The sequence below is a fragment of the Equus przewalskii genome, chromosome 24 (assembly GCF_037783145.1).
Source record: "Equus przewalskii isolate Varuska chromosome 24, EquPr2, whole genome shotgun sequence".
NCBI lineage: Eukaryota > Metazoa > Chordata > Mammalia > Perissodactyla > Equidae > Equus > Equus przewalskii.
In genome coordinates, this window is record NC_091854.1 from 21,393,199 (window position 1) to 21,415,107 (window position 21,909).

The 21,909-nt window shown below is 38.1% G+C and overlaps 1 protein-coding gene across 8 annotated transcripts in view; it reads right to left on the reverse strand.

Moving 5' to 3' along the window:
* Nucleotides 1–21,909, reverse strand: part of ST6GALNAC3 (ST6 N-acetylgalactosaminide alpha-2,6-sialyltransferase 3) — a 498,766-nt gene that overhangs the window by 172,069 nt on the left and 304,788 nt on the right. For all 8 annotated transcript variants that reach the window (XR_011532315.1, XM_070591832.1, XM_008517749.2 and 5 more), the window contains exon 3: nt 14,819–15,228. Coding sequence is in view for 7 of the 8 variants with exons in the window: in XM_070591832.1 (XP_070447933.1) it covers nt 14,819–15,228 (410 nt within the window). In the remaining variant the exon portion in view is untranslated. The remainder of the gene's footprint in view (nt 1–14,818; nt 15,229–21,909) is intronic.

The following is a 21,909-nucleotide window of genomic DNA, read 5'->3' on the forward strand; positions in this document are numbered from 1 at the left end:
GCTTCCCCGTAGCTCGTGAAACCACATGTGTCTCCCCCAATGACACTGGGGCTGTCCCAATTATCTTTGAATCCCTGGCACCTTGCACTCTACAAGGTTTGTGGAAGAAATTAATGAACTAGTTATATTTAAAGCCAAAATAGCAGAGTACCTCATAGCTTATATTATCTAACTTGATGGTAAAACTAAACAGATGTTAACATGGCCCAGTGTACCTCCCTGAGTAAAGCTGCTTGTCAAAAAGTGTTCAATAAATGCATATTCATATGGTTTGGTGATAAGATTTGAATGTTTTATTTTTCAATTCAAATGGAGGAGAGTCAAGAATCCTGGCATATAATAGGTCACTGGTTCTTAAACACCAGTATGTGTAAGACACACCTGGGGAAGTAATTAAAATGCAGAGCCCCAGGTCTTATTCCCAGACATGATGAATCCACAGGCCCGAGAGGCTATGTTTCTATCAAGTCCTTCCAGAAGATTCTGAAACAGGTGGTCCATGGAGTACATTTGAGAAGCACTGCAGCTAGTGCTCAGTTCAATGGTGGGGAAGCCACATGGACCAGTAAACACAGCTTTGGTCTAAGATTAAGAAGACCCTGTGATTGAAGGGTCCCTACAATAAGAGGTGTGGCCTTGAGAAAGTCACTAAATCTCCCTGGCCTTAGGTTTCCTCACTCACAACATGTGTGTGTTGGGCTCATTTTGGAGTTTCCTTACTGAGATCTCTGTACAAGGGGATCATGAAGTTGACAATAGTGATTCTTGAGCTATGCATAAAATTTTAAAAAGTCAAATAGGAATCATTTATTTATCCAATACAAAGTCTCATCGACACAGCCACTTTTTTGGTTTTCGGCTGGAACTATATCACTTCTTGTTATCAGAATTTCTGATGGAAGATATATTCATCTCAGATTTATAAAGACAGAGAAATGAATACTACTTAATAAATGTGTTTTTTTTGTAGATCACATCTTTCAAAGCATAAAGCCTGTGGGGTTAAAATTGCACAAAAGAATATTGGTATGAAAAATGTTGGGATGCAGTGGGGTAGAGATTTCTAAGTTCTGGTCCAACCCTAAGAGTTCTTGACCAGTGTTGCTTCTTAAATTAAGGAAGCAACAATTCCAAAGAGACTCATAACATCCACTCAACAGCTAGGTAGTGAGCATCACCTATGTGCCAGGTGCTATTCGAGGGGGCAGAGATACAGCACTGGGTAAAACACAGTCCTGCTCTCATGGTGCTTACAGTCTAGGGGAGGGGAAGACCAACAAGAGCAAGTGACATAAAGGACAATAGATTTTGGTAAGCAGATGGGGGGCAGATGAAGGATGTTGTCAAAGAAGTGCTGTTAATAAGGTGACATTTGAATCAAGACCTAAAGGAAATGAGGGAGAAAAATCATATAAGTCCCTGGGAGGACTCCAGACATATTGAGTTATAGAATACATACTTTTCAAAATAGGATGATTCATCTTCTATATTATCACAAGCCTTACTTAAGCTAACGTATTTATGAGCTCATGTTCTGGGCAGACTCCAGGCTAATAAAAAAGCACATGGTCATGATTTCTTAACTGGGTTATGGAGAGCACAGGTGAAATCTCTAGCCCACTGATTATCTGACATGAAGTAAAGCCTGGACTTTGGCACAAAACTTATTTTGGCTGCTTTAAGAATGCATCTGTTTGCTGCACATCCTTGTGGTCAACATATTTTTAGTTCACTCTGGGATCTGTTCTCTGTTGGCAGGGCTTCTCGACTACTTTCATTTCCTACCTACTGACAGCCTGATGAGCATGATTTATAAATATTAAAAATAGGGAGGTGAGACTGGATGCAAAGAACCTGCCAACACATGCCAGAACCTCTGATGAGTTCCCAATAAAACCAGAGAATATATTCCAAATATCAGTGGAATCCTCACATCTAGGACAATGTCTGACACCTAGTCAGCATCCAGGGAAAATGTGCTCAAAGAACGAATGAAATGTTTGTAAAATCCTTGAATAACACCACACTTCTGTGCTGCCTATCTCAAACCAAAATAAACACTCTGCCTAAATAGAATAGCTTGACGTGAGTGTATGTGGGTGAGGGCATGTGGGTGTATGTTAGTAAACAGGATGTTTTCTATCCTTTACGAGAAAGCATGGCAGCTGCTCACTAAGTTCCTAATCGAGGAAGCTGCTAGTTTTACATCCTTGAAAGCCCCTATTTGCATAGACCCTATATAGAAGGCAGACGCTAGAAATGGAAACAGTATATGATCACCAAATATCACTTATGCTAGAAGGTTCTGCCTGTGGTTTGTGATTGTTGGAAATGTGGATGTGCTGACAACAAAATTAACTTCTCCAAAGAACTGAGAATTGCCTACTCTCATCATTCCTCTCACTATAATTTACATGACTTGACGAAATTAGACTGTTATTTTCATCGGGGTGATCTGCAAAATCATAAAATGATGTGTATTTTGGGAATGCCTAATTAACTCTCGTTAGTTCCACTGAGGTTTCAGCTACTAATATAAGCATTGCAAATCTCATGGAGGTGTTCACATCTAGTTTAGTAACCACAAAGATACTCAAAGGACTTGGAAGAAAAATCTCTTTAGAAATCAGGCTATAATGTAGATTCAAATCAAATGGTGAGCCTATGGGATAAAACCAGATAGACACTGATTTGCCAAAACTTTCCTTGCAGCAAATAGCAAGAAATAATTTTACAGTAGAAGGCAATATTAATAACCAAAACAACAGAATTATAGACTTATACACACAAAGTCCATCCCTATTCTCAGTTTTTATCACAAACATTAACTCATATTGATCAAGCTGTTCATCACAAAAGTTTGCTTTAACATAGAGTCAGCATCTGAAGTGAGAGCCATGTTTCCTAGACAATTGCCAGCACCTTGTGTCATACTTGTAAATAATGGGCTACTCCTATTGAGCACCATCTGCTTGATATAGAAAAGTGTTCATCTTAATTAGGAAATTCTTCTTATTATTTAATATTTATTGAACACCCACAATGTGCTTGGCAGCAAAAACACCAGAAACATGCTCTCTGCCCACCAAGAATCCACCTGCTAAGGAAAATATGATGAACCAGTTGGGAAGTCATTTCTGTTTTTAACGTATTTTATGTAATTCTTTCCAGGTGACAGAGTTGCCAATGGTTCTGTCTTTGGAAGACAATTCTCTCCTAATTAAGGTGGAGTGGTGAGCTGTCAGATGGGTTATGAGTGAAGTAAAGAGATAAAGAGGAGATAAAGGGCAAATTAATTATGATTGCTGTGAAGAATAAGTGAAATTTGCTCCACTGATGGAAAAAAAATTAATGCACTCCTAAATATACGCAACTGTATTTGTTATGGACTGACAGATTAGGACTGCATAACATATTAGAAATATAGAATGTGTCGTGGAAAAGTCACCTTGAAAAAGCAACCATTCTTTGTTTTGCATTTATCTTCAGAGTTTTGCCCCTCCAAAATGATATAACTATGCTGTAGGATACTCATTTCATCACAAGGATATTAACATCTTAGCTGATAAAGATTTAATGGTCAAATATCTACTATCAACTAGAAGAATTAAGACAGATTGACAACCTCCCCTAGAAGACTCCATCTATGACCTCTTCTCTTTTTCCCACACTCCAATCAACAAAAGATGAAGAAAATTGGACATGTTTAATATTCTGACCGTGTAGAGAAGCATTCTTGGGGAGAAAAAACAACCTATCATCACATCAAGAAACTGTTACATATATGCCTGTAATAGAGCCTTTGCATGAGTTATCATCACTAACTTTAATTACCCTTTTAGTGAAAATTATAAATTAAAAAATTGCTTTTGCTCCAATAACTGAATATCTCAAATATGGGGTTTTTGTTTTTTTTTTTTTTCAGATCTTGAATTCTAACTAATTCTCCACATGGGAAAAGTTTCCCCATCCACTTGTCAGTATCTCACAGGCTTCAGGTTTTGTTTTCTTTAGTTCTTTTACACTTTTCATTGAGTCATATGCTTTCCCCATTCCGCTTTCCTATAAGGAAAGAATACAACGAATGAAAAAGAACATGATGACTTTGGTTATAATGCTACTAGTTTCTGTCTTCAAGTTTTATTGTTTTTTACAAGTCAGCAATACCAATTGCCCCAATTATCCAATTGGAACATGGTGAGTCAGAAAATGGAATATTATCCAATATCTTAATTTTATGGATATGCTTCCCAGATAACCACCTCACCCAGATAATTCAGGCAAAAGAGCAATTACATATTAGTGGAGGTAATGCTGTGATGATGGCAATTGTCAAACAGTGCCAATATGAACTTTAAATGAATATAATTTGAAAGAAACACATGACAGAGGGATAATGACTAGCTCATATATTGTCAGGGTAATAAATACCTAATGAGCAAAATTGTAAAGCAAATAGTAGGTTGAACATATACTCCAATGTTGATTCTTGACTCAAAGTCAGAGAACAGAATGCTTTGTCTCTGTGTCTAGAATGATAAAGCATCACTTCCTCATAAGCTAATGAGCAGCACCATCTGGCACGATTACAGAGGAGCAAGATCTTAAGAAAGCGAGGAACAAAATGACAGAGCGGCAGTGGGATTTTCACAGAAGGTTAAAAAATTCTCACCATTAAAAATAACTTTACATGTTCACATAACACTACACCAATAGTATAAAGATTATAGAACCAAATGTTTTCAAAATAACTGAATATGATTCCTGATACCTTAGAATCTTTTTCTACCACAGTGGTTCTCCAAGTGTGATCCCAGGACCACCAACAACAGCACTTGTTAGACATATATACTCTGAGGCCTCGCCCAGAACCACCAACTTAGAAACTCTTGAGGTGGGCCCAGCAATCTGAGTTTTAACCAGCCCTCCAGGTGATTCTGATGTAGGCTCATGTTTGGGAACCACCACTCTACCAAACCAAGTAAGAATCAGTGATTTTTTTTTTCTGTTTCTGCTGAATACCAAAGAAACTAGCTAATTTGGCCAATTCTGTTTAAACAACTGGTCCATGTACTGAAGAATAAAAATCAGTCAGCCCAGTTCCTTGAGTGACATGGTGACCTCTTTGACTAAGAGATCTGCCATCCTAGTATCCCTTTAAAGAACAATAGCAGGACAAATTGCCTTAAACGCCTAGCTTAATTGTAGAGCTTCTGAATATATGCATTTTCTTCCTTTTAAACTTCTTTGGTAGCCCCCCTCAGACAAGTTTTGCAAGTTTGCCTGAATCCTTTATTTATTTAATTGTTTTTCATCTCTCGGTCATTCGTTCAGCAAATAGTAAGTATCTACTATATGCCATGGTCTACTCTAGGTGCTCAGGATATATCAGTGAAGAAAACAGACAAGGATCCCTGCCCTCAGGGAACTTATATCCTAGTGGGAGAGAGAGACAAAAACGATAAATGATAAATGAGTACATTATATAGAATGTTAGAAAGGAAACAGTGCTATGGGAAAAAAGGAAAAGCAGAACAAAGTAAGGAGCACTGGGAATGCTGGTTATGGGAAGTGGGGATTTCAGTTTTCAGTAGTATCATGGTAGACTCATTGAGTGGTGACAAATGAGCAAGGGCTTGAAGGAGATGGTGGAACTGATCACGTAGTAGATGCGGAGGAAGGGTGATCCAGCAGAGAGCTAAAGTAAAGACATGAAACAGGAGGGTGCCTAGTGTGTCTGAGACACAACCTGGCAGTCTGTGTGGCTGGAACAGAGTGAGCACGGGGGAAGTTTAAGAAATAAAGGTCAGAGAGGAAACAGGGGGCCAGATCCCCTTGGAAGTCATTGTAAGTCATTGTAACAACTTGTGCTTTTACTCAAGGGAAATAGGGGACCATCCCAGGATTTTGAGTAAAAGACTGACATCATTTGAATTATGTCCAAATATTTTCATTAATTTTCCTCTGAGTCTATGTACAAATTCATCAACACTTATGCAGTGGGTTGGAAAACAGTGTTACCAATTTTTTTCCTTTATGTTCATCATGAAGTTATTTAAAAGTATTTTCATTAGACAATTCACTTTCTTTGTTATCAAAGAAGAAAATGTTTTCTAGGGGACAATTAGAACGTACAGCTGGGTAGTGATCAGTTCTCCTTGCCTCAGGTCTTTCATTTTCTGCCTTCTGTGGTGGTGGTTGTATTTGCTTCCTAAGACCCAGGAGTATAATCTTGGGTTTGGGTGCTAGGGTTGTTTTCTCACAGACAAATGACAGCTAACAGAATTGTGAGCGAAGTCCTGGGAACCTACTTTGCCACTGAAGTGAAACTAAAATGGAAACCTGTATTTGAGGAATGGCTCTGTCAGTGACTTATTAAAAACCCAGTACCCAGTCACAAAATCCCGAGAGAAGGTAATAGATTTGCCAACCTTTGGGTAAGACACAGCAAGGGGTGGTCTCTCTGAGTAGAAGTGTGGAAACTTTTCTATCAAAATCCAATCCTAGAACTTGCCTCACTTGGCATTACTGTGACCCCTATACACTGAAGAAAAGTGTTTTGAAGTTAACAAGTATTTCAGTGAGTGGCAAGGGACTTCTAAACTTAAAAAAACCCTATCAGGTATTATATCTTTCATTCATTTACTCATTCATTTACTCACTCATTCATCAAATGTTTACTGAATACCTGTCAGAGTCAAACATTATATTAAGTGCAGGAAAACAAATAGATAAGAGCTGGCATTCCCTCAACGAGTTTAGGGACCACCTGGAGAGATTAGGCATAAATGGCAATAATGCATGGTAGAGAGTGATGATTTCTCTTAAAAAAAAGTCCAAACGCTATGGATTTTCAGAGGAAGAAATATGACTTATAATTAGAGATACTACAAAAGGCTTCTTGGAAGAGGCAACATTTGATTTAGTCATAAAAGATGCATTTGTGTGCACGGTGATGGACGAAGTGCAATTTAGGCAGAGGGAGCAATCTCCGCAAAGGTGTAGAGGCAGGACTATGTGAGTAGTCACCCACCTGAGAGGTAAAGAAGGCCTAAACCAGAGCGGCAGTAGTGGTAATGATAGAAGAAAGAAAGCGAGTTATTACTGAGGTTCTGGACCTGAAGTATCTGTGGGCCACTCAGCTGAAAGAAGTAGAGTGTAAACAACACATTTATTTGGTATTTTGCTGGCAAACCACCACTATGTTAAGTCTGAGAATAAAATGGAGATGGGCACAGACCTTAAGAAATGTATTGTCCAATGAGAGAAATGGACAAATAAACACAATAATGTCAGATAAGTCCGTCCATAGTTGGATTCTTGAGGACTTCTGGGCCCTTTGATTAATTGGCCAGAAACAGGGCATAGTCACAAAATTGGGATCCAACCACAAGCAAATTACCAAGGCAATTTGGGAAATAACTATTCTTCACTTATGTATTTCTCTGGTTCAAGGAACAATGAAACATTGTCTTGTCCTTTCTTTCAAACAATCTAAAATACCACACTTCAAAGTGTCATCTGCAGATTAACAGCATTCTCCTAGCCTGGGAGCTTGTTCAGAATGCAAATTCTCAGGCTCTACCCTAAATCACCTGAATTAGCAGGTGACTGTATGCACATTAAAGCTTGAAAAGTACTGTGGGATGGAGAGAGAGAGAAAGAGAGGAAAGAAAGAAAGAGAGAGAGAAAGCGAGAAAGCAAGCAAGAGAGAGAGAGAGAGCGAGAGCGAGAAAGAAAGAAAGACAGAAAGAAAGAAAGAAAGAAGGAAAGAAAGAAGGAAGGAAACAAGGAAAGAAAGAAAGAGAAAGAAAGAATGAAGAAAGAAAACTATTATACTGAGCTGGAGAACCCACTCTTTAGTAAGAAAAAAACCTGAGGAGAGAAGTCCATTTAGAAGGTCAATAATATCACATCTAATAAGAAATCTCTTATTTTTGTTTTCAGAGGAGCAACAATTGAATTCAATAAACATTTGTAGAGTTCCTATAACATCTCAAACATTGTGAAGGTTATTTTGAAATGGTTGCCCCTGGCTCACATTTCTTAAGGAAAAGTATATAAATATTCTTAATTTTCTTAATTTTGACATAAACTTGAAGAGTGACAGAGGCAGTAAAAAAGAAAAATCAAAAGAGAGGAGAAATCCAAATTATAGAAGGAGAGAAACAAATCGACTGAAGAGATAAATCCATGACTTCAAATCAACAAACAAATAGAAAAAGAAAAGAGGTTTAAAGCCTTTATAAAACTTAAAATTGTGGATATGTTCTAATGAGGTCTCTAATTTAGGCCTATTCATCTCTGAGTTTCACATCCTTTGTCACATCCAAAAGCCTTTGCGTTGAAGGAATGTTCAGCGTAAGCGTCTATTGGGACTTTCCATGCAGTATAATCTGGCTGTGTATCTAGCCATTCTGCCAAGTCATAGCTCAGGCCCAAAAGAACACTATTTCCCTAAGCAGACTGGTTGCAAATCCTGATTTCTACAACTAGTGATCTGCACAGCCTCCCTTTTTAAAATATAGTCATTGAATCCTAGATGCTTCTCTTGTTTTAATCCTAAACTAAATTGTCTTGTCAAATATATCCTAGTTTCACCCAGTGTGTGTGCGTGTGCATGTGTAGGTTTTTAAACACATGACAGGCTGGAACTGATATCTTGATAAATGGCAAAGGTCCCTGCTGTCCTCCCATTATTAAAATAGATTCTTCCCTCTTTTTTATTGAGTTTTTAATTTCTAACACATGTACTATAGAGGGGGCCTAATGGAGGTCACTGGATGCCATCATCAATATGGGAAAAAGGAAGTCCCCTGTTTCCCAATGCTTGTTAGCCTGAAAACAGCCCTTGCAATGCCTTATTATGCTTTTTGTCTCAGGAGTCCTCTGAGTCTGCCCATGACTGCTGTGTGAACTCATTGTTCCTGCCAAACACATCAGCTGGGGTGGGAACACTAATTCATTTTAACAGAGGTGTGTCAACGTTGCTCCTGAAAAAGTGCTGAGATGCTGTATTTGCAAAGACCATCTTCAAAAATAAAAAAAAGGAAAGTACTGTTTTTAATACTGTCTTGTCTTTCAATCCAAGAATTTTTCTTCTTTGCCTATTTTCTCTTGATCCAGGTTTTCTGGGGGTTAGTACCTATTTATCCAGGGTTAGAAATTACTAGACATCTTTAGAGTCAGCGTAGAGCAATAGCAGTTCTTTGGGTGAACGAGTCATGTTTCTGTGCCTCCTGGCTGACTCGCCCACTAGTACAGTTTTGGTTTTTTTTTAATTTTTTTTTTTGCCCCGCCTCCTTGCTGCACTGCTTGCCTGCCTTGTGCCCCAACAGAAGGGACTCTGAGAGTTCCCAAATTCTCAGGGGAAAGGCTTGAAACTTCTTTTCACTCTAGAAACTACTAAAGGTTTGCAAACCTAAGGGATGTTAGCCAATTTAAACCCCAAAGTCCATACGCAGTGGCACAAGAAACATTCGACATGGCCAAGCTGAAATAGCAAAACCGGGGCTGCACTTAAAACCCACACCAGATGACAAAACTGTCTCCAACAGAAGGCAATGAGAAACAACACATCGCTGATTTCTTTTTCTCTCCTTAAGACTGAGTGGGAATAGACGGAGATTGCTGGCAAAGACGAGCCATGCAGCCATCTTGATATTTATGGATCAGTTTGCCATTATGACAGTTTTTTCTGAAAGTGACTTTTGTGTATCCTGTTTCCTAAATGATCCTTCAAAGAACTCCCTCCCTTCTCATTCTCTGCACCTCGGGCAGTAACGTCTTGAAACATTGATCTATTTGCTGCTTGCTTTCATTAATTTCATCCATCCCTGAAGGCGGAGCCACATTGGTGCCAGCTAATTAAGACCTATTTAGGGCAGCTCAGGGCCCTTTATCAGCCTTAAATTAGCTTTGTGCTTTTAATGGGGACTATAGGTTTCTCAATTATTGCTTAATTAAATAATGTGCCTACATTTGCCAAGGTATGTCTAAAGTGGGATGCAAGCTGCAACTGCCCACCTGCCCACAGGTAGGCAGAATATCTCACGCTAGCTCTCTGCTGCTTCTCCAGGGGAGTGAACATTTGTTTTGCATCTGTACATGGCCAGGCACATAATCACATTCTTTCAATGTTGAGTGTGGCACCATGTGCCACCATCAGCCCTACAGCACCTCTAGAGTATTTCAGCCTTAAGATGTATTAATGCAAATATGTAAATGTCAGCAGGCTAATATTATTTATGCATACCAATCATTCAAAGGGGAAAAAGAGATCCATTTTGGTCCAGATTATTTTGAATGTAAGACCTTTAATCCCAAAGGATTCTGGTTAGTTGAAGGTGGTTGTCTCCCAGAAAAATATTTGGTAAGTGAAAATATAAAGGTGACCACTGCCCAGTAGATCCAGAATTCCAGAGCAAACTGGGCCCCGGAAGATGGAGAGAGAAAGGGCAAGCAGTCTTCTCTTCCTCTTCTCTCAGACTTTCCCACAAGATCTCTCTTTCTAATTGACAAGCCTAATAATTTTAGTCAGTAACTGATAAGAAAGCAAACTAAATTTCACTTCATTTGAAAAAGTATCCCAATACGCTTATGAGTTGGCCTAAACTCATTCTAAGAAATTTAACAGTATTACATGTTTCCTTTACTACTTCATGTTTCCTCAATGAGGAATTCCTTAAAACAAAAGTAAAAACGACTGGAAAAATGAAAAATGCCTACCTTAACTGGGGAAGGAGCTTATATTTTTTAAAAAGGATTTTGCCAATTTCAAGAAGCAAGCTGAAAGATAAATTTTTTCTTTGAGGAGATCCATTGAATCATTTTCCTATCATGAACCACTTTAACTACTAAGGATTTTTTTTTTTAATTCTGTAAACTATGCATCACAACAGTGACAAAATCTCTCCATTGAAATCTTGATGGCAAAAATGAGCACTTGCTAAAAATTTCTAATCAGTACAGCCAACCAGCCCAAAGAGGTTTACGACAAACGTCAAATTAAATGGATATCCCTTTTTCCTTACACCCTCACACCTGCAGTGTCAGCTACCACTTAACTTACTCCAATTTGCTTAGGAGAAAAATAAAATTTTGTTAGGATATAACGAGCACACACTTTGTGAGCGCGGATCCCCACGAGTGCTTGCCATTAAAAGGTCTTCTTTGTTGCAAAATAATCTCGAAATGTTTACAGTATTCATATTGCTTGCTGTGCTGTTACTCTAAGATTGTCGTGTGCATGTTGTGGAATAAAGCAAGTAAATAATTACATTGGTGTCACTAGGACGTGTGATTGTCAACATGGTAGAAAAAAGAAACGGATGTAAGATAGATGAGGTAAAATAAAAACCTGATAGCCTTGAATTTGAATTAGAAGTCTCAGTCTGAACTCATAATAATTTTATCTTTAAACAACACATTCAGCATATATTGTTTATATACTAACTCTGTCCAGTGAAAAAAACCAAGAAACAAAGACCAACCCAGAAGCAATGAGCGCCTATAGCGCCGAGATTATGCTCTCTTAAATACTAAAAGGACCAATGTTTTTGGAGAAATGTCTGAATCTAGGTTTGCATTAGGGCATCGACAAGAAGAGCTTGAAACATCCTTCATACCAGGAAGCAAAGAAGCTATCCAAGACTACTAAAGACATGTCAAAAGGACTCAAAAGCCAATTAATTAGAAGAGGTTGCCACAGCCCAAAAAAGGACAATTTGAGCATAACGATATAATTTTAACGAATTGAAATACTTTAAACATGTTTAAGTACATAAATTAATACATAAATATTGATAATAATAAACTTACTGGTCACTTTGGAAGGATGCTAGGGAACCAATGCATTAGAACTGAGAGATAAAGGATGTGTGCTATCTTCTATCTCATGGTAACCAAAAGGTCAATGAGGGCAACTTTCTCTTTACAAATTATATGAGCTAATAAATGAAAAAGAAATGATGAAATATTATTATTTTGCAACCTTTAATGAATTATTGGATCTAGACAATGATCATTAATGAGTGTTAGGTTAGCATAAAAAGAGAGAAAACTAGACAGTATTCCTCCAATAAAAGTACCACCTAATGGTCTTGGCAAAAAAAAAGTTGGACCTGAATCCGCTAAAGCCTCAATAGGGAAATAACAATGCAGAAGAAATACCACGGGGCTGCAATCAGCAATATCTGGATTGTGGAAAGCTCTATAGGACAAACCACTAGGTTTTTTCAATAAGGGAGATGGGGAGAAGAAAAGCTATAGGTTGAGAGAAATATAGGAGACATATCAATCAGTTTCAAGGTATAGACCTTATGCTAATCCTGATTTGAACAATGTATGGACCTTATGTTAATCCGATTCAAATTAACTCTTAAAAATATTAATGAGACCTTATTGGAGAAATCTGAAAACTCACTTTATAATGTCATTAAGGAAGTATTGCTGACTTTTCTGTAGGACAATGACATTGTGTTTATCTTTAAGAGTCTTTCTTTTAGAGATATATGCTGAAATATTTATGAATGAAATGATATGATGTCTGGGATTTACTTCAAATTATCTTTGGGGAAGGAGAAATGTTAGGGGTATAGATGAAAAAGAGACTGGCCATGAGTTAATAATTATTCCATCTGAGCAGTGGGTATATAGAGGTTCATGACACAATTAGTCTCTCTACTTCGTAAGTTTGACATTTTCCTTCATAAAAAGTTAAAAAATATTCTTGTTTGAACTTTGGCTATGAATACCAGGTCACTATGGGAAATCCTTAGATAATAAAATCCACACAGCTAAAGTTAGGATATAGATTTAAATCGCAGTGGAGACAGCAGTCTTTGAGCCCATTTTGGTCAACCTTTTGTCATCCATGCCATATTTTACCAAAACCATCTGTCCTGCTCATTTCTGAAACACTAGCATAATTGTCTTCTTTGGTTGCAGTACTCAGTGAAGCGACTGGACAGGAATAGACTCAGTGAAGAAAACAGCAAGAAAACATCATAAAATCATTTTAACTTTCTTTCTACTTTTATTTTGGTAACTCTACCAATTGAATGATGCTTGCAAATTAATTTAAGAGGTGAGCTTTTTCCCACTAGACAAACAGCTTCCTCATCACAGCCAGTAAGAAAATGAATCTCCCAAAGCTATTGTCTCTCAGTTCTTGTTGTACAATCACACATCTGTGACAGCCCTGCCTTACTGAATCCTCATACTGTTCATATCAAAAGCCAACATGGTATGAACGCGTAGGAACACAGGCATGCTAAGCTCTTCTCTGATACCCCAAAATGATTCCAGGGCTTATAGTTATGACTAAGGGACACCGCAAGGGCTAACTATGACTAATGCAAAACCAAATATATCTAATTAATTGCATTGCTCTGGGCTAATGAGACCAGAAATTTCCAAAGCCCCTTGAGAACGGTCATATTTATATAGAATGATGCTATATGTAAGAGTATTTCTTCAAAGCATGTACCTACTCCTTTTATCTCTACTGCCTGTCTCTTTGCACTGCTTAAGCTACACTAATTCAAATCTAACCATTAGGATTCCTCTTGCTAATTCTAACAGTGGAAAGGGCCAGTATTCTGCCTATTTTTGTCTTTCATTTCATTAGAAGCTGTGCATTTTTGGTGCTCAGAGTTAGAAAATGCTAAATTCAACCCACATTTTCAATAGGAGAGTTGGTCCAAATAAGATTTATAATGATTATCAGCATTCAAATTACACCCAGAGATATCAGAAACTCCCCCCAAACAAATACATACCCCCAAGTAGGTAAAAGTTTAGATTTGACAATAGTGAATACTAAAAAAGATACATTTTGAGGAAATCAGAAAGTTAATATTAGAATTATAGCCAACACTCAATTTAACCATGGCTATTACACATGTAAGCAAAATTTACAGATAACTCAAAACTTTAACAACGGTTTCAATATATTGCTTAGCAATTCTTTATTAGAACTAGATACGCGAATTAAGATTGAGTGACGCATAATTCCACTTCTCCATATACTGGCTATCGTTTTAAAGAGGAAGAAAAAACGGTGGGTCATAGAGTTATGTGAGAGATGAGGGGGATGAAGAGGGAGCAGAGAGAGGAAGCATGAGAAGAATAAGAAAGGAGCCCCCAAGAAAAGGAAGTGGGAAGGGTAGGTTATAGAATGCTGCAGAAAAAAACAAATGTAATGAAAAAATGTAAACTGTTTTTTGGATGATTGAATGAATGCTATGTATACCTCCTTCCACTCCAAGAATCTGCTGTTAATGATTTTAGGTAATGCATAATTTCAATATGATATTCTGCTTAACATGTTGGATTCCAAGTTATAGTGCTCACTACCATAGGGTCTATTTGCATGCAAGGAGCTATGAAAGCTTATTAGAAAATCAATAGCCTGTTGTGTTTGTGGTCTCAGGTAAATTTTTGCCACAACTTCCAAAGGAGTTTAGGTCTTAAAGTTCCTTAACATTTCTGTTTGGAAACAAAAACAAGTAGACTTCCGCTTTCAGCTAAAATCCAGTTTAATCAATAGCAAATTGAGCTGAATAAGAACAAATCTAAAGATATCTTGGGGAAGCATCCAGTGTTTTCTGAACCTCAAGCCAATCAAAATGGAGAGAACAGAAGCTAGTGTAAGTGGAATAAATGGGGCTTAGCTGCTGGCTCATCAAGTAATCATACCAGTCAAAAACATATAACAACCAGTTTGAAACTTAGCTCTGTTCATTTGAGGGGTGGCAAAAGGCCTCAGCAAAGATTCAGCATAAAGGACAACAAGGCTGCTTCTTAGAGGACTCACCTGTCTTTCCCAGTTTCCTTCTTAAAAACTCCATCACAGTGACTCATGCGCTTCTCTGTGGTCACGTAAATTTGGGCATTCGGATAGATGTCAACAGTCTTTTTCAACATGTTGTAAACGATGCCATTGCCATCTTTCCTCATATTGCGGAAAGGGCCCCAAATGACATAAATAGTAGTGTTTGCCTCCTTGAAGAAATAATCAGGGTTTTTTAGCAAAAGCGGAACGCTGGTGTGGGACACAACTCGAATCGTTGTCATGCGGCCAACATCTTCTTCATAACCCTTGGTGGGAGCATTGTTCATTCTCCAAATGCAGGAGCATTGGTCTATTTCATTCCCCACCTTCTGGCCAACCATCTGACCTGAGTTTGACACTATGGCACAGAGGTCACAGTCCAGTTGCAAAGGCTGGAAAACAGAAAGAGAGACAAGGCAAGGAGGAGAAATACGTAAATTAATAAGTTCTACCTATCCAAACAAGTTGCTCTGGGAAAACAAAAACTTCAGCTATTATGTGTCATTGCTGAGTGTGGGAATATCTGTGAAACATATATACCAATCCTACAGTAGCTGCCATAGGTTATCAAGCCAAGAGAACGTGTCCATTAAAAAGTGACTACAGATTGATAAGAAATCGTTTTACCTTTTATCCCCTGTTTTGGTTGAAAATTAAATGGAAAAACAGTCATTTGTTTTGCACTCTAAATAATGATTTTTCATTCAAAACCATAATTTCAAATGAAATAAGGAAATAGAGAAAGATTTGATCTCTTTAATAAGGATGGTGGCTAAAAAAGAAGAGCAAAAGGAACATATCCAGGTATCAATTCTGTATGTTACTTACATGTATGAATAGCTATGTACCAGTGGAAAAAAATATGAAGAATTCAACAAATGATGAGGTCGGTTCTGAAAAAGATTTTCAAAACCCAGAACTACTTAAGACAAGTCTCAGGCTAGAAAAATATTACAGAAACCTTTAAAAATTCCCTTGTGTCATCATGTTAACTGGCCTTTGTGTTTATGTTTATTCTAGAAGGATAAGGAAAGGCTTCCTTCAAGAACTCAGAGAAGGGAAGTATAGAGATGGTCTCTAGTGCTGGTCTAACTACCAGCCTCCCTGTTTTAATCAATGAGGTAACAGAAACTCACGGAGGTTAAGATCAGCCTTCAGGACTTGCAGACAACAGATTCAAGTTGCAGTGGTAAATTCAAATCTAGATCTTCTAATTCTAAACCCACTGCTCTTTCTAGTATTCCCTGCAGTCTTTCCTCCCAAGCAAACCAAATATATTTCTTTGCCCTTTCCCTCCTTCATGAGGAAAAGTCACTATCTTTCAAAACAGCGATAAAGGAGCAATGTTCTCTGTTGATATAAATATTTCTCATCTCCCTTCTATAGATTCCACATTTTGTGGAATTTGATCCTGTATTTTTACTGTGCTTATTGGTCAGTGGTCCTTCTCACACTGGATACTGTCTTTATTTTATTAGTTGTGTTGTACTTTGATTTATTGTTTAATTATGTCTGTCCACTAGACAGTAAGCTCTGGAAGAGAAGAATCAATGTCTTCTTCATTTTAACTCCACTCTCCAGAAGTCCCTGGAATACTATAGGAGCTCAATAAATTGTGGTTAAGTTAGAAAATGAAAGCAACTTAATTAAAATAATTTATTAGGAGCCTAAACACTGAACTTAATATTAAGAAAGAATTGGGCTTTTCCAATTCATCTAGAATTGTTGATTTAGATGACAAAGAGAAAAGCAATCCAGAAGAAACTTATCAACACATCAACAGGTTCAATCTTGGTAGGTAAATTGAGAGGCAGGATAATTACCACACAATCATAACAGACAATCTTTCCTCTCCATGGCCGGGACCCAAAGTAGTTTTTGAGCAACTACTAGGCATGTTCTCAGGGTTGGAGATTCAGCTGTGAAAATTTTAAACAAAAATTCCTGCCCTCATGGAACTTACATTCAACAAGGTGAGAAAGGCAATAAATAAATCAGCATAGGATATAGTATGTTAGATGGAGATAAGTGCTAAATGGGGAAAATTAAGGCAAGGAAAGGGGTTAGGATGTGTGTGTGTGTGCACGTGTGTGTACATATGTGTATGTGTGTGCACATGTGTGTGTGCACGTGTATGTGTGTGTATGTGTTTTGGTGGAGTGATCAGAAAAGGCCTCAGAAAAAAATGATATCTGAGGAAAGACCTGAGTAAAGTAAGAGGGCTGGCTACGGGCACTTGGGGAAAAAGCATTCCTGCATAGTAAAAGCAACAGCCACTGCAAATGCTCCAAGGTAGGAGGGGAACAACAGGGAGAGCAATGTGGCCTGGCAGACACTGAGGAGAGCAAGTAGGGACTAGGGCCAGAAAGATGACAAGGGAGACACCATGTGGGCCTTTTACTTTGGAGTTATTGGAGGGCTCTGAGCAGGGGCATGACTGACTTGAGTTATATTTTAACAGCTTTGGCTGCTGTGTAGAAAACTGACACAAGGAGGAAAGAGTAGATACTGGGAGAATAGGCTACTGCCACAATCCCAGCAAGAGAGGAGGTGGACTTGGACTAGGTATGGTAGCTGAGGAGGAGGCAACAAGCTGGTCACACACTGGATATATTCTGAGGGTAGAGCCTACTGGGTTGACCAGCAGATAGAATATAGGATCTGAGAGAAAGAGAGAAGTCGAGGATAATTTTAGACGTTTAGCCTAAGCAACTGAAAGACTGGAGCTGCCTTGAACTGAGAAGAAGGCTTCAGGAGGGGCAGGATCAGGGGAGGAAGATAGGAGATCATTCCCAGACCTGTTAGACTTGAGATGCCTTGGACACAGACTTCTGCAGCAAATATTATAACAAAACTCCTCAAACTGCTTTAAAAAACTTTTTTTCTGATTACTAAAGTATTACGGATTCATTGTGGGAAACTTGAAAAATAAAAAAAGAATAGATAAAAGAATAAAAACTCTATATTTTCATTGCTCAACAACTATTACAATATTTTGTTGCATTTTCCTCCCACTAAATATAATACTTTAGACAAGTTGAGAAATATCATTTATACAATTTGGCAACCTAGATTTTTCATTTAATTTCACATTATTAAACTTTTCCATGTCAGTAGATATTCCTCAGAGATATTTTTGATGCCTCCACAATATTCCATTGTATGGATATACCATAGTGTACCTATTTGCCTACTGCTGAGAATTTACTTATTATCTGACTTTTTTTGGATAATGAAAAATTACTTTGATGAACATTCTTGTGCTTCCCACTGTATTTGGCATACTAACAGTTATTACATTAATTTAACTTTACTTCTTTGATTTAGTTTTTATTGTGCACCTGTAAAATACGCTAGACGGACAACGATGTCTACGGATTTGAGGTGTCAAAATTAAGCATTTCAGAAAAACTTGATTTGTAGAGCCCACAAAGGTCGTTTATGAAGTGTCTTAAAACTCTGCTAGGGAAGGACTGTCCATCACTCCTGCTACAATAAGATTTCTGAACAGCAGGTGGTCAAGGCACCAGGTTAGAATAGGTCCACTCAAGGTGGCTGAGTATATTAGCGCACCTGGAAATGGGGTTCTATATGTTGGTGCCATAAGTGAAGACTTCACCAATGACCAAACGGAGGCTCAAAGGGATGCCTCTTGGGATCAGGCATTGGTCTAAGACCCTACCTCATGCCTCTAGGAGCCTAGTCTTCTGGAGCGATAAGGAAGAAGATAATATCCTTTCTGCCAGGTGATTTGCAGCAGGCCTGACATCCATTACACTTAGCTGAGTCTTCCAAACTCACTTAGAGTCATGCAAATCAATGCCTGATTTAAAGTGTGTCATATGGCACACTCCAACTTATCACCAAGATGCATATGGTGCGGGGGGGTTACATTCCATTTACTGTTCCAAGAAGTCGCTTCACTGTATAATACAAGCATTTTGGGTATATGGCCTCCACAAATTTTTTAAAAATCAAAAAGAAAAAGGAAAGATATAAAGAAAAAGCCTTGGATGTGTTCTAATCTACAAAATGCAGCAATTTGCATTGGATTTCCCCATCATTAGAGTGAATTGGGTAGTTCTGCTGTAACAAGGCTTAATTTAACTAGTAAGAATCAGCATACTGGTTCCACTTGACAATTGTAACCTCTGAAAGTGATCAGTTAAAACATCACAATCTGTTTCATGACTACATGTGGGGATGCTGCAGCTGTGCAGGCTATGAGGTCAGCAGCTGACTAATAACTTGAGGGCAAACACTGGGAACAACAGCCTCTTGTTTATGTAACAAATAAATCATTGGACAGAGTGCTACAAATGCAATGACTTCGGGGGTGGGTGATGATCTTTAAAGTGCCCCTTTCTTTTATACTGTTCACTTGGCCATATTGTCACCGTGGCCAGGGTTGTAGGAGACTTCCGCATATCTATACTGCTTGGTCACTGTCCTGCCTAGCTGTCTGACTTCCTGAATGAGGAGCTAGGAGACGTAGCTGCACATGGTGACAGCTCTATTACCACTTGGCTGCAGGAACCATCTTTACAGTATGATTGGAGCGCAGGGCTAGATGAATGGAACATTCCTCATCATAATCAGAAGCTTCAGGTAACCCGAAGAGCTTGCTAAGGCCCAAGGGACTCATTTATTCATTTGAAGGCACCTTCGAACTACAATGAGCTGTGATAAAAAGGAAGAAGTACCTAGGCTCGAATGGATGGTTTGACCCAAGAGCTGCTCTTATCTGGTTATCTCAGTTCCTTTTATTAGCTTTATCGCTGCATCTTGTGATCTCAACTTTGTTTGCTAAAATGTACTGCTGTTTCCTGAACTTGTTTATATTACTTGATTTGGGGCTCTTGCTTGAAAATTTATTCCATATGTCTCTACTCACTCAGTTCTGCCTCAGTAAGCAGTTTGTAGATGGAGGCCTTGGGTTTTCCAAGAACTTTGGAAAGATTTATCCGGCTCTACTTCATCAAGCCCTATCTTAATTTTGAATTTTCCTTTTAAGTTGACTTGTCCCTATTTTTCGTTTCTTTTCACCAAAACAAACTTGACCCCTCCATCTTTTTCCTCATAAACTGAAAACATCATCTAGCCAAATGCTGTGGTTGGGCTCAGGCTGTGTCTGTAACGAGATCACCACAAATATTCAGCCAGCCCTGTCTGGGTGACTGCGTCCCTGTGAAAAGAAAGCCCACAAGTGTCAAACAGGTCCTTTTATTTGAAGTCTAAAATATTGATTTTTTTTTTCTGGTAACATCACTAAATTTGATTTGGGTCTTTTCTTCCCTCTGCAAAAGTATACTAACACTATACCTCTATAACTGGTTATAAACACTCAGCTTGGGGAAAGTTAAGAACTGGGTGACCTCTATTACACAACCAAGTAATTTTTACTTAGTACCTATTCTGTGCAAGGTACTGTAAAGGGTAAAAGAATTTTAGAATTCCAATCAGTGTGAGATTTAACCTCAGTACACAGCTCTGAGCCATGTGGGGGAAATCAACTAGCATCAATTCATATACTATTTTAAAGGCCTAAGGGATGGCCTTGAAATATATGTCTTTTCTCTGTTTAAATGAATCTTGAAATTTGCCTCCTTATATGAAAAAAGGACTTTATTTCTGTCTGGGGCACAGTGAAAGGATAAGAGAGGGAGTAAGGAAATAAACAGAGTGATAGAGATATGTAGGTACAGTGTAATACGTTTATTGATATGCACATGATTGAACACCTATCACGGGCCAGTCATCCTGTCCAGCACTTTATTACAAGATTCCACTCAATTCTCATAATAAATTCTTCAGAAGTTAGTTACTTTTTATTTCCCATTATAGAGTTGAGGAAATTGAGATGAACATGATGTCCAGTGGATACTAGATACCGTTCAGGTTTAAAAGAGGAGCGTATGTTATCTTTCATGATATGCACTCAAGAAGCTACTGAGAAGCGCGAGATACTAAAGAAATATTTATTATTAATTTGCACTATTCCTAATACACATATACGCAAACACCTCAAATCTCACCCAGTATTATGTTAAAATTATTTACAGTATTAAATTATAAATTATGCCAGCGCCCAAGAGTTTCACCACAATAGGACAAAATTTCTCAGTGGATGAAAGTCTCCTCAGGAATGCTAGCATTTGCATGTAAGTGGAATTAATCTCTCCTTTCTGGCAATGGTATTAGCAGGGTGTAAGAAATTACATGCAAATTGTTTTCTTAATATTTTTAGTTGGAAATATGGCTGAAATTTCAGTCTAAGATAAACTAATCATGACCCATTTATTAGCTTTAAAGTGGTCCTCCACATCTTCTTACTCAATTTGCTTTCCAAATTTTTTTTCACAACAGCAGTGAGTTGTGTTTCTTTCTGAAGCATTAAATGACTACAGTTTATGTCTGAAAAAAACAAAAAGGTCATGGCAGATGCTGTTTTGATAAGCTGGTCTCCGTGGCTGGAGGGAACACCTCCGCCCACTTGAAAGTCTCCTGGAGATGAATTCACTTTAGAAACAAACCCACAAGGGCTGCTTTCAAGTCCTTGAGAATCGAAGTTGCTCTAGACTGCCCAGCCTTTCTCTAACTCACGAATCACTCTCCCCTTTGTATTTGTGAAGATTCCAGGACCCCGGCTGACTGGGATACTACACTCACACTATCCTCATTTCATAGTCATGCTGATTTTTATTTTGTTATAAGCATGAGTATTTGGCACAAAAATGAATCTTGTTTGCAAAAATGCTGAAGAATGTAAGCACCAGGGAATCCAGAAGGTCCTATACTCTCATACTATGGGGATGGGTAGAAGGAAAATGTGGCTATTCTTGCTGTTTTTAATCAGCTTTATTTTCTTGTGTTTAAATATTATTTATGTAGACTCTTAGAACCAATTTACCATGACACATCCAATTAATCCTCGCCTGGTTAAAAAAAAAAAAGGAAAAAAGACCAAAACTCACAGTTCATTCATTCTGATCGCCAAGTTTCACCTTTTGTTGAGTCGCAGTCACTTTTCTCTTCAATTAGTACACACAGGGTTAAAGAACTCTTCTGTTTCT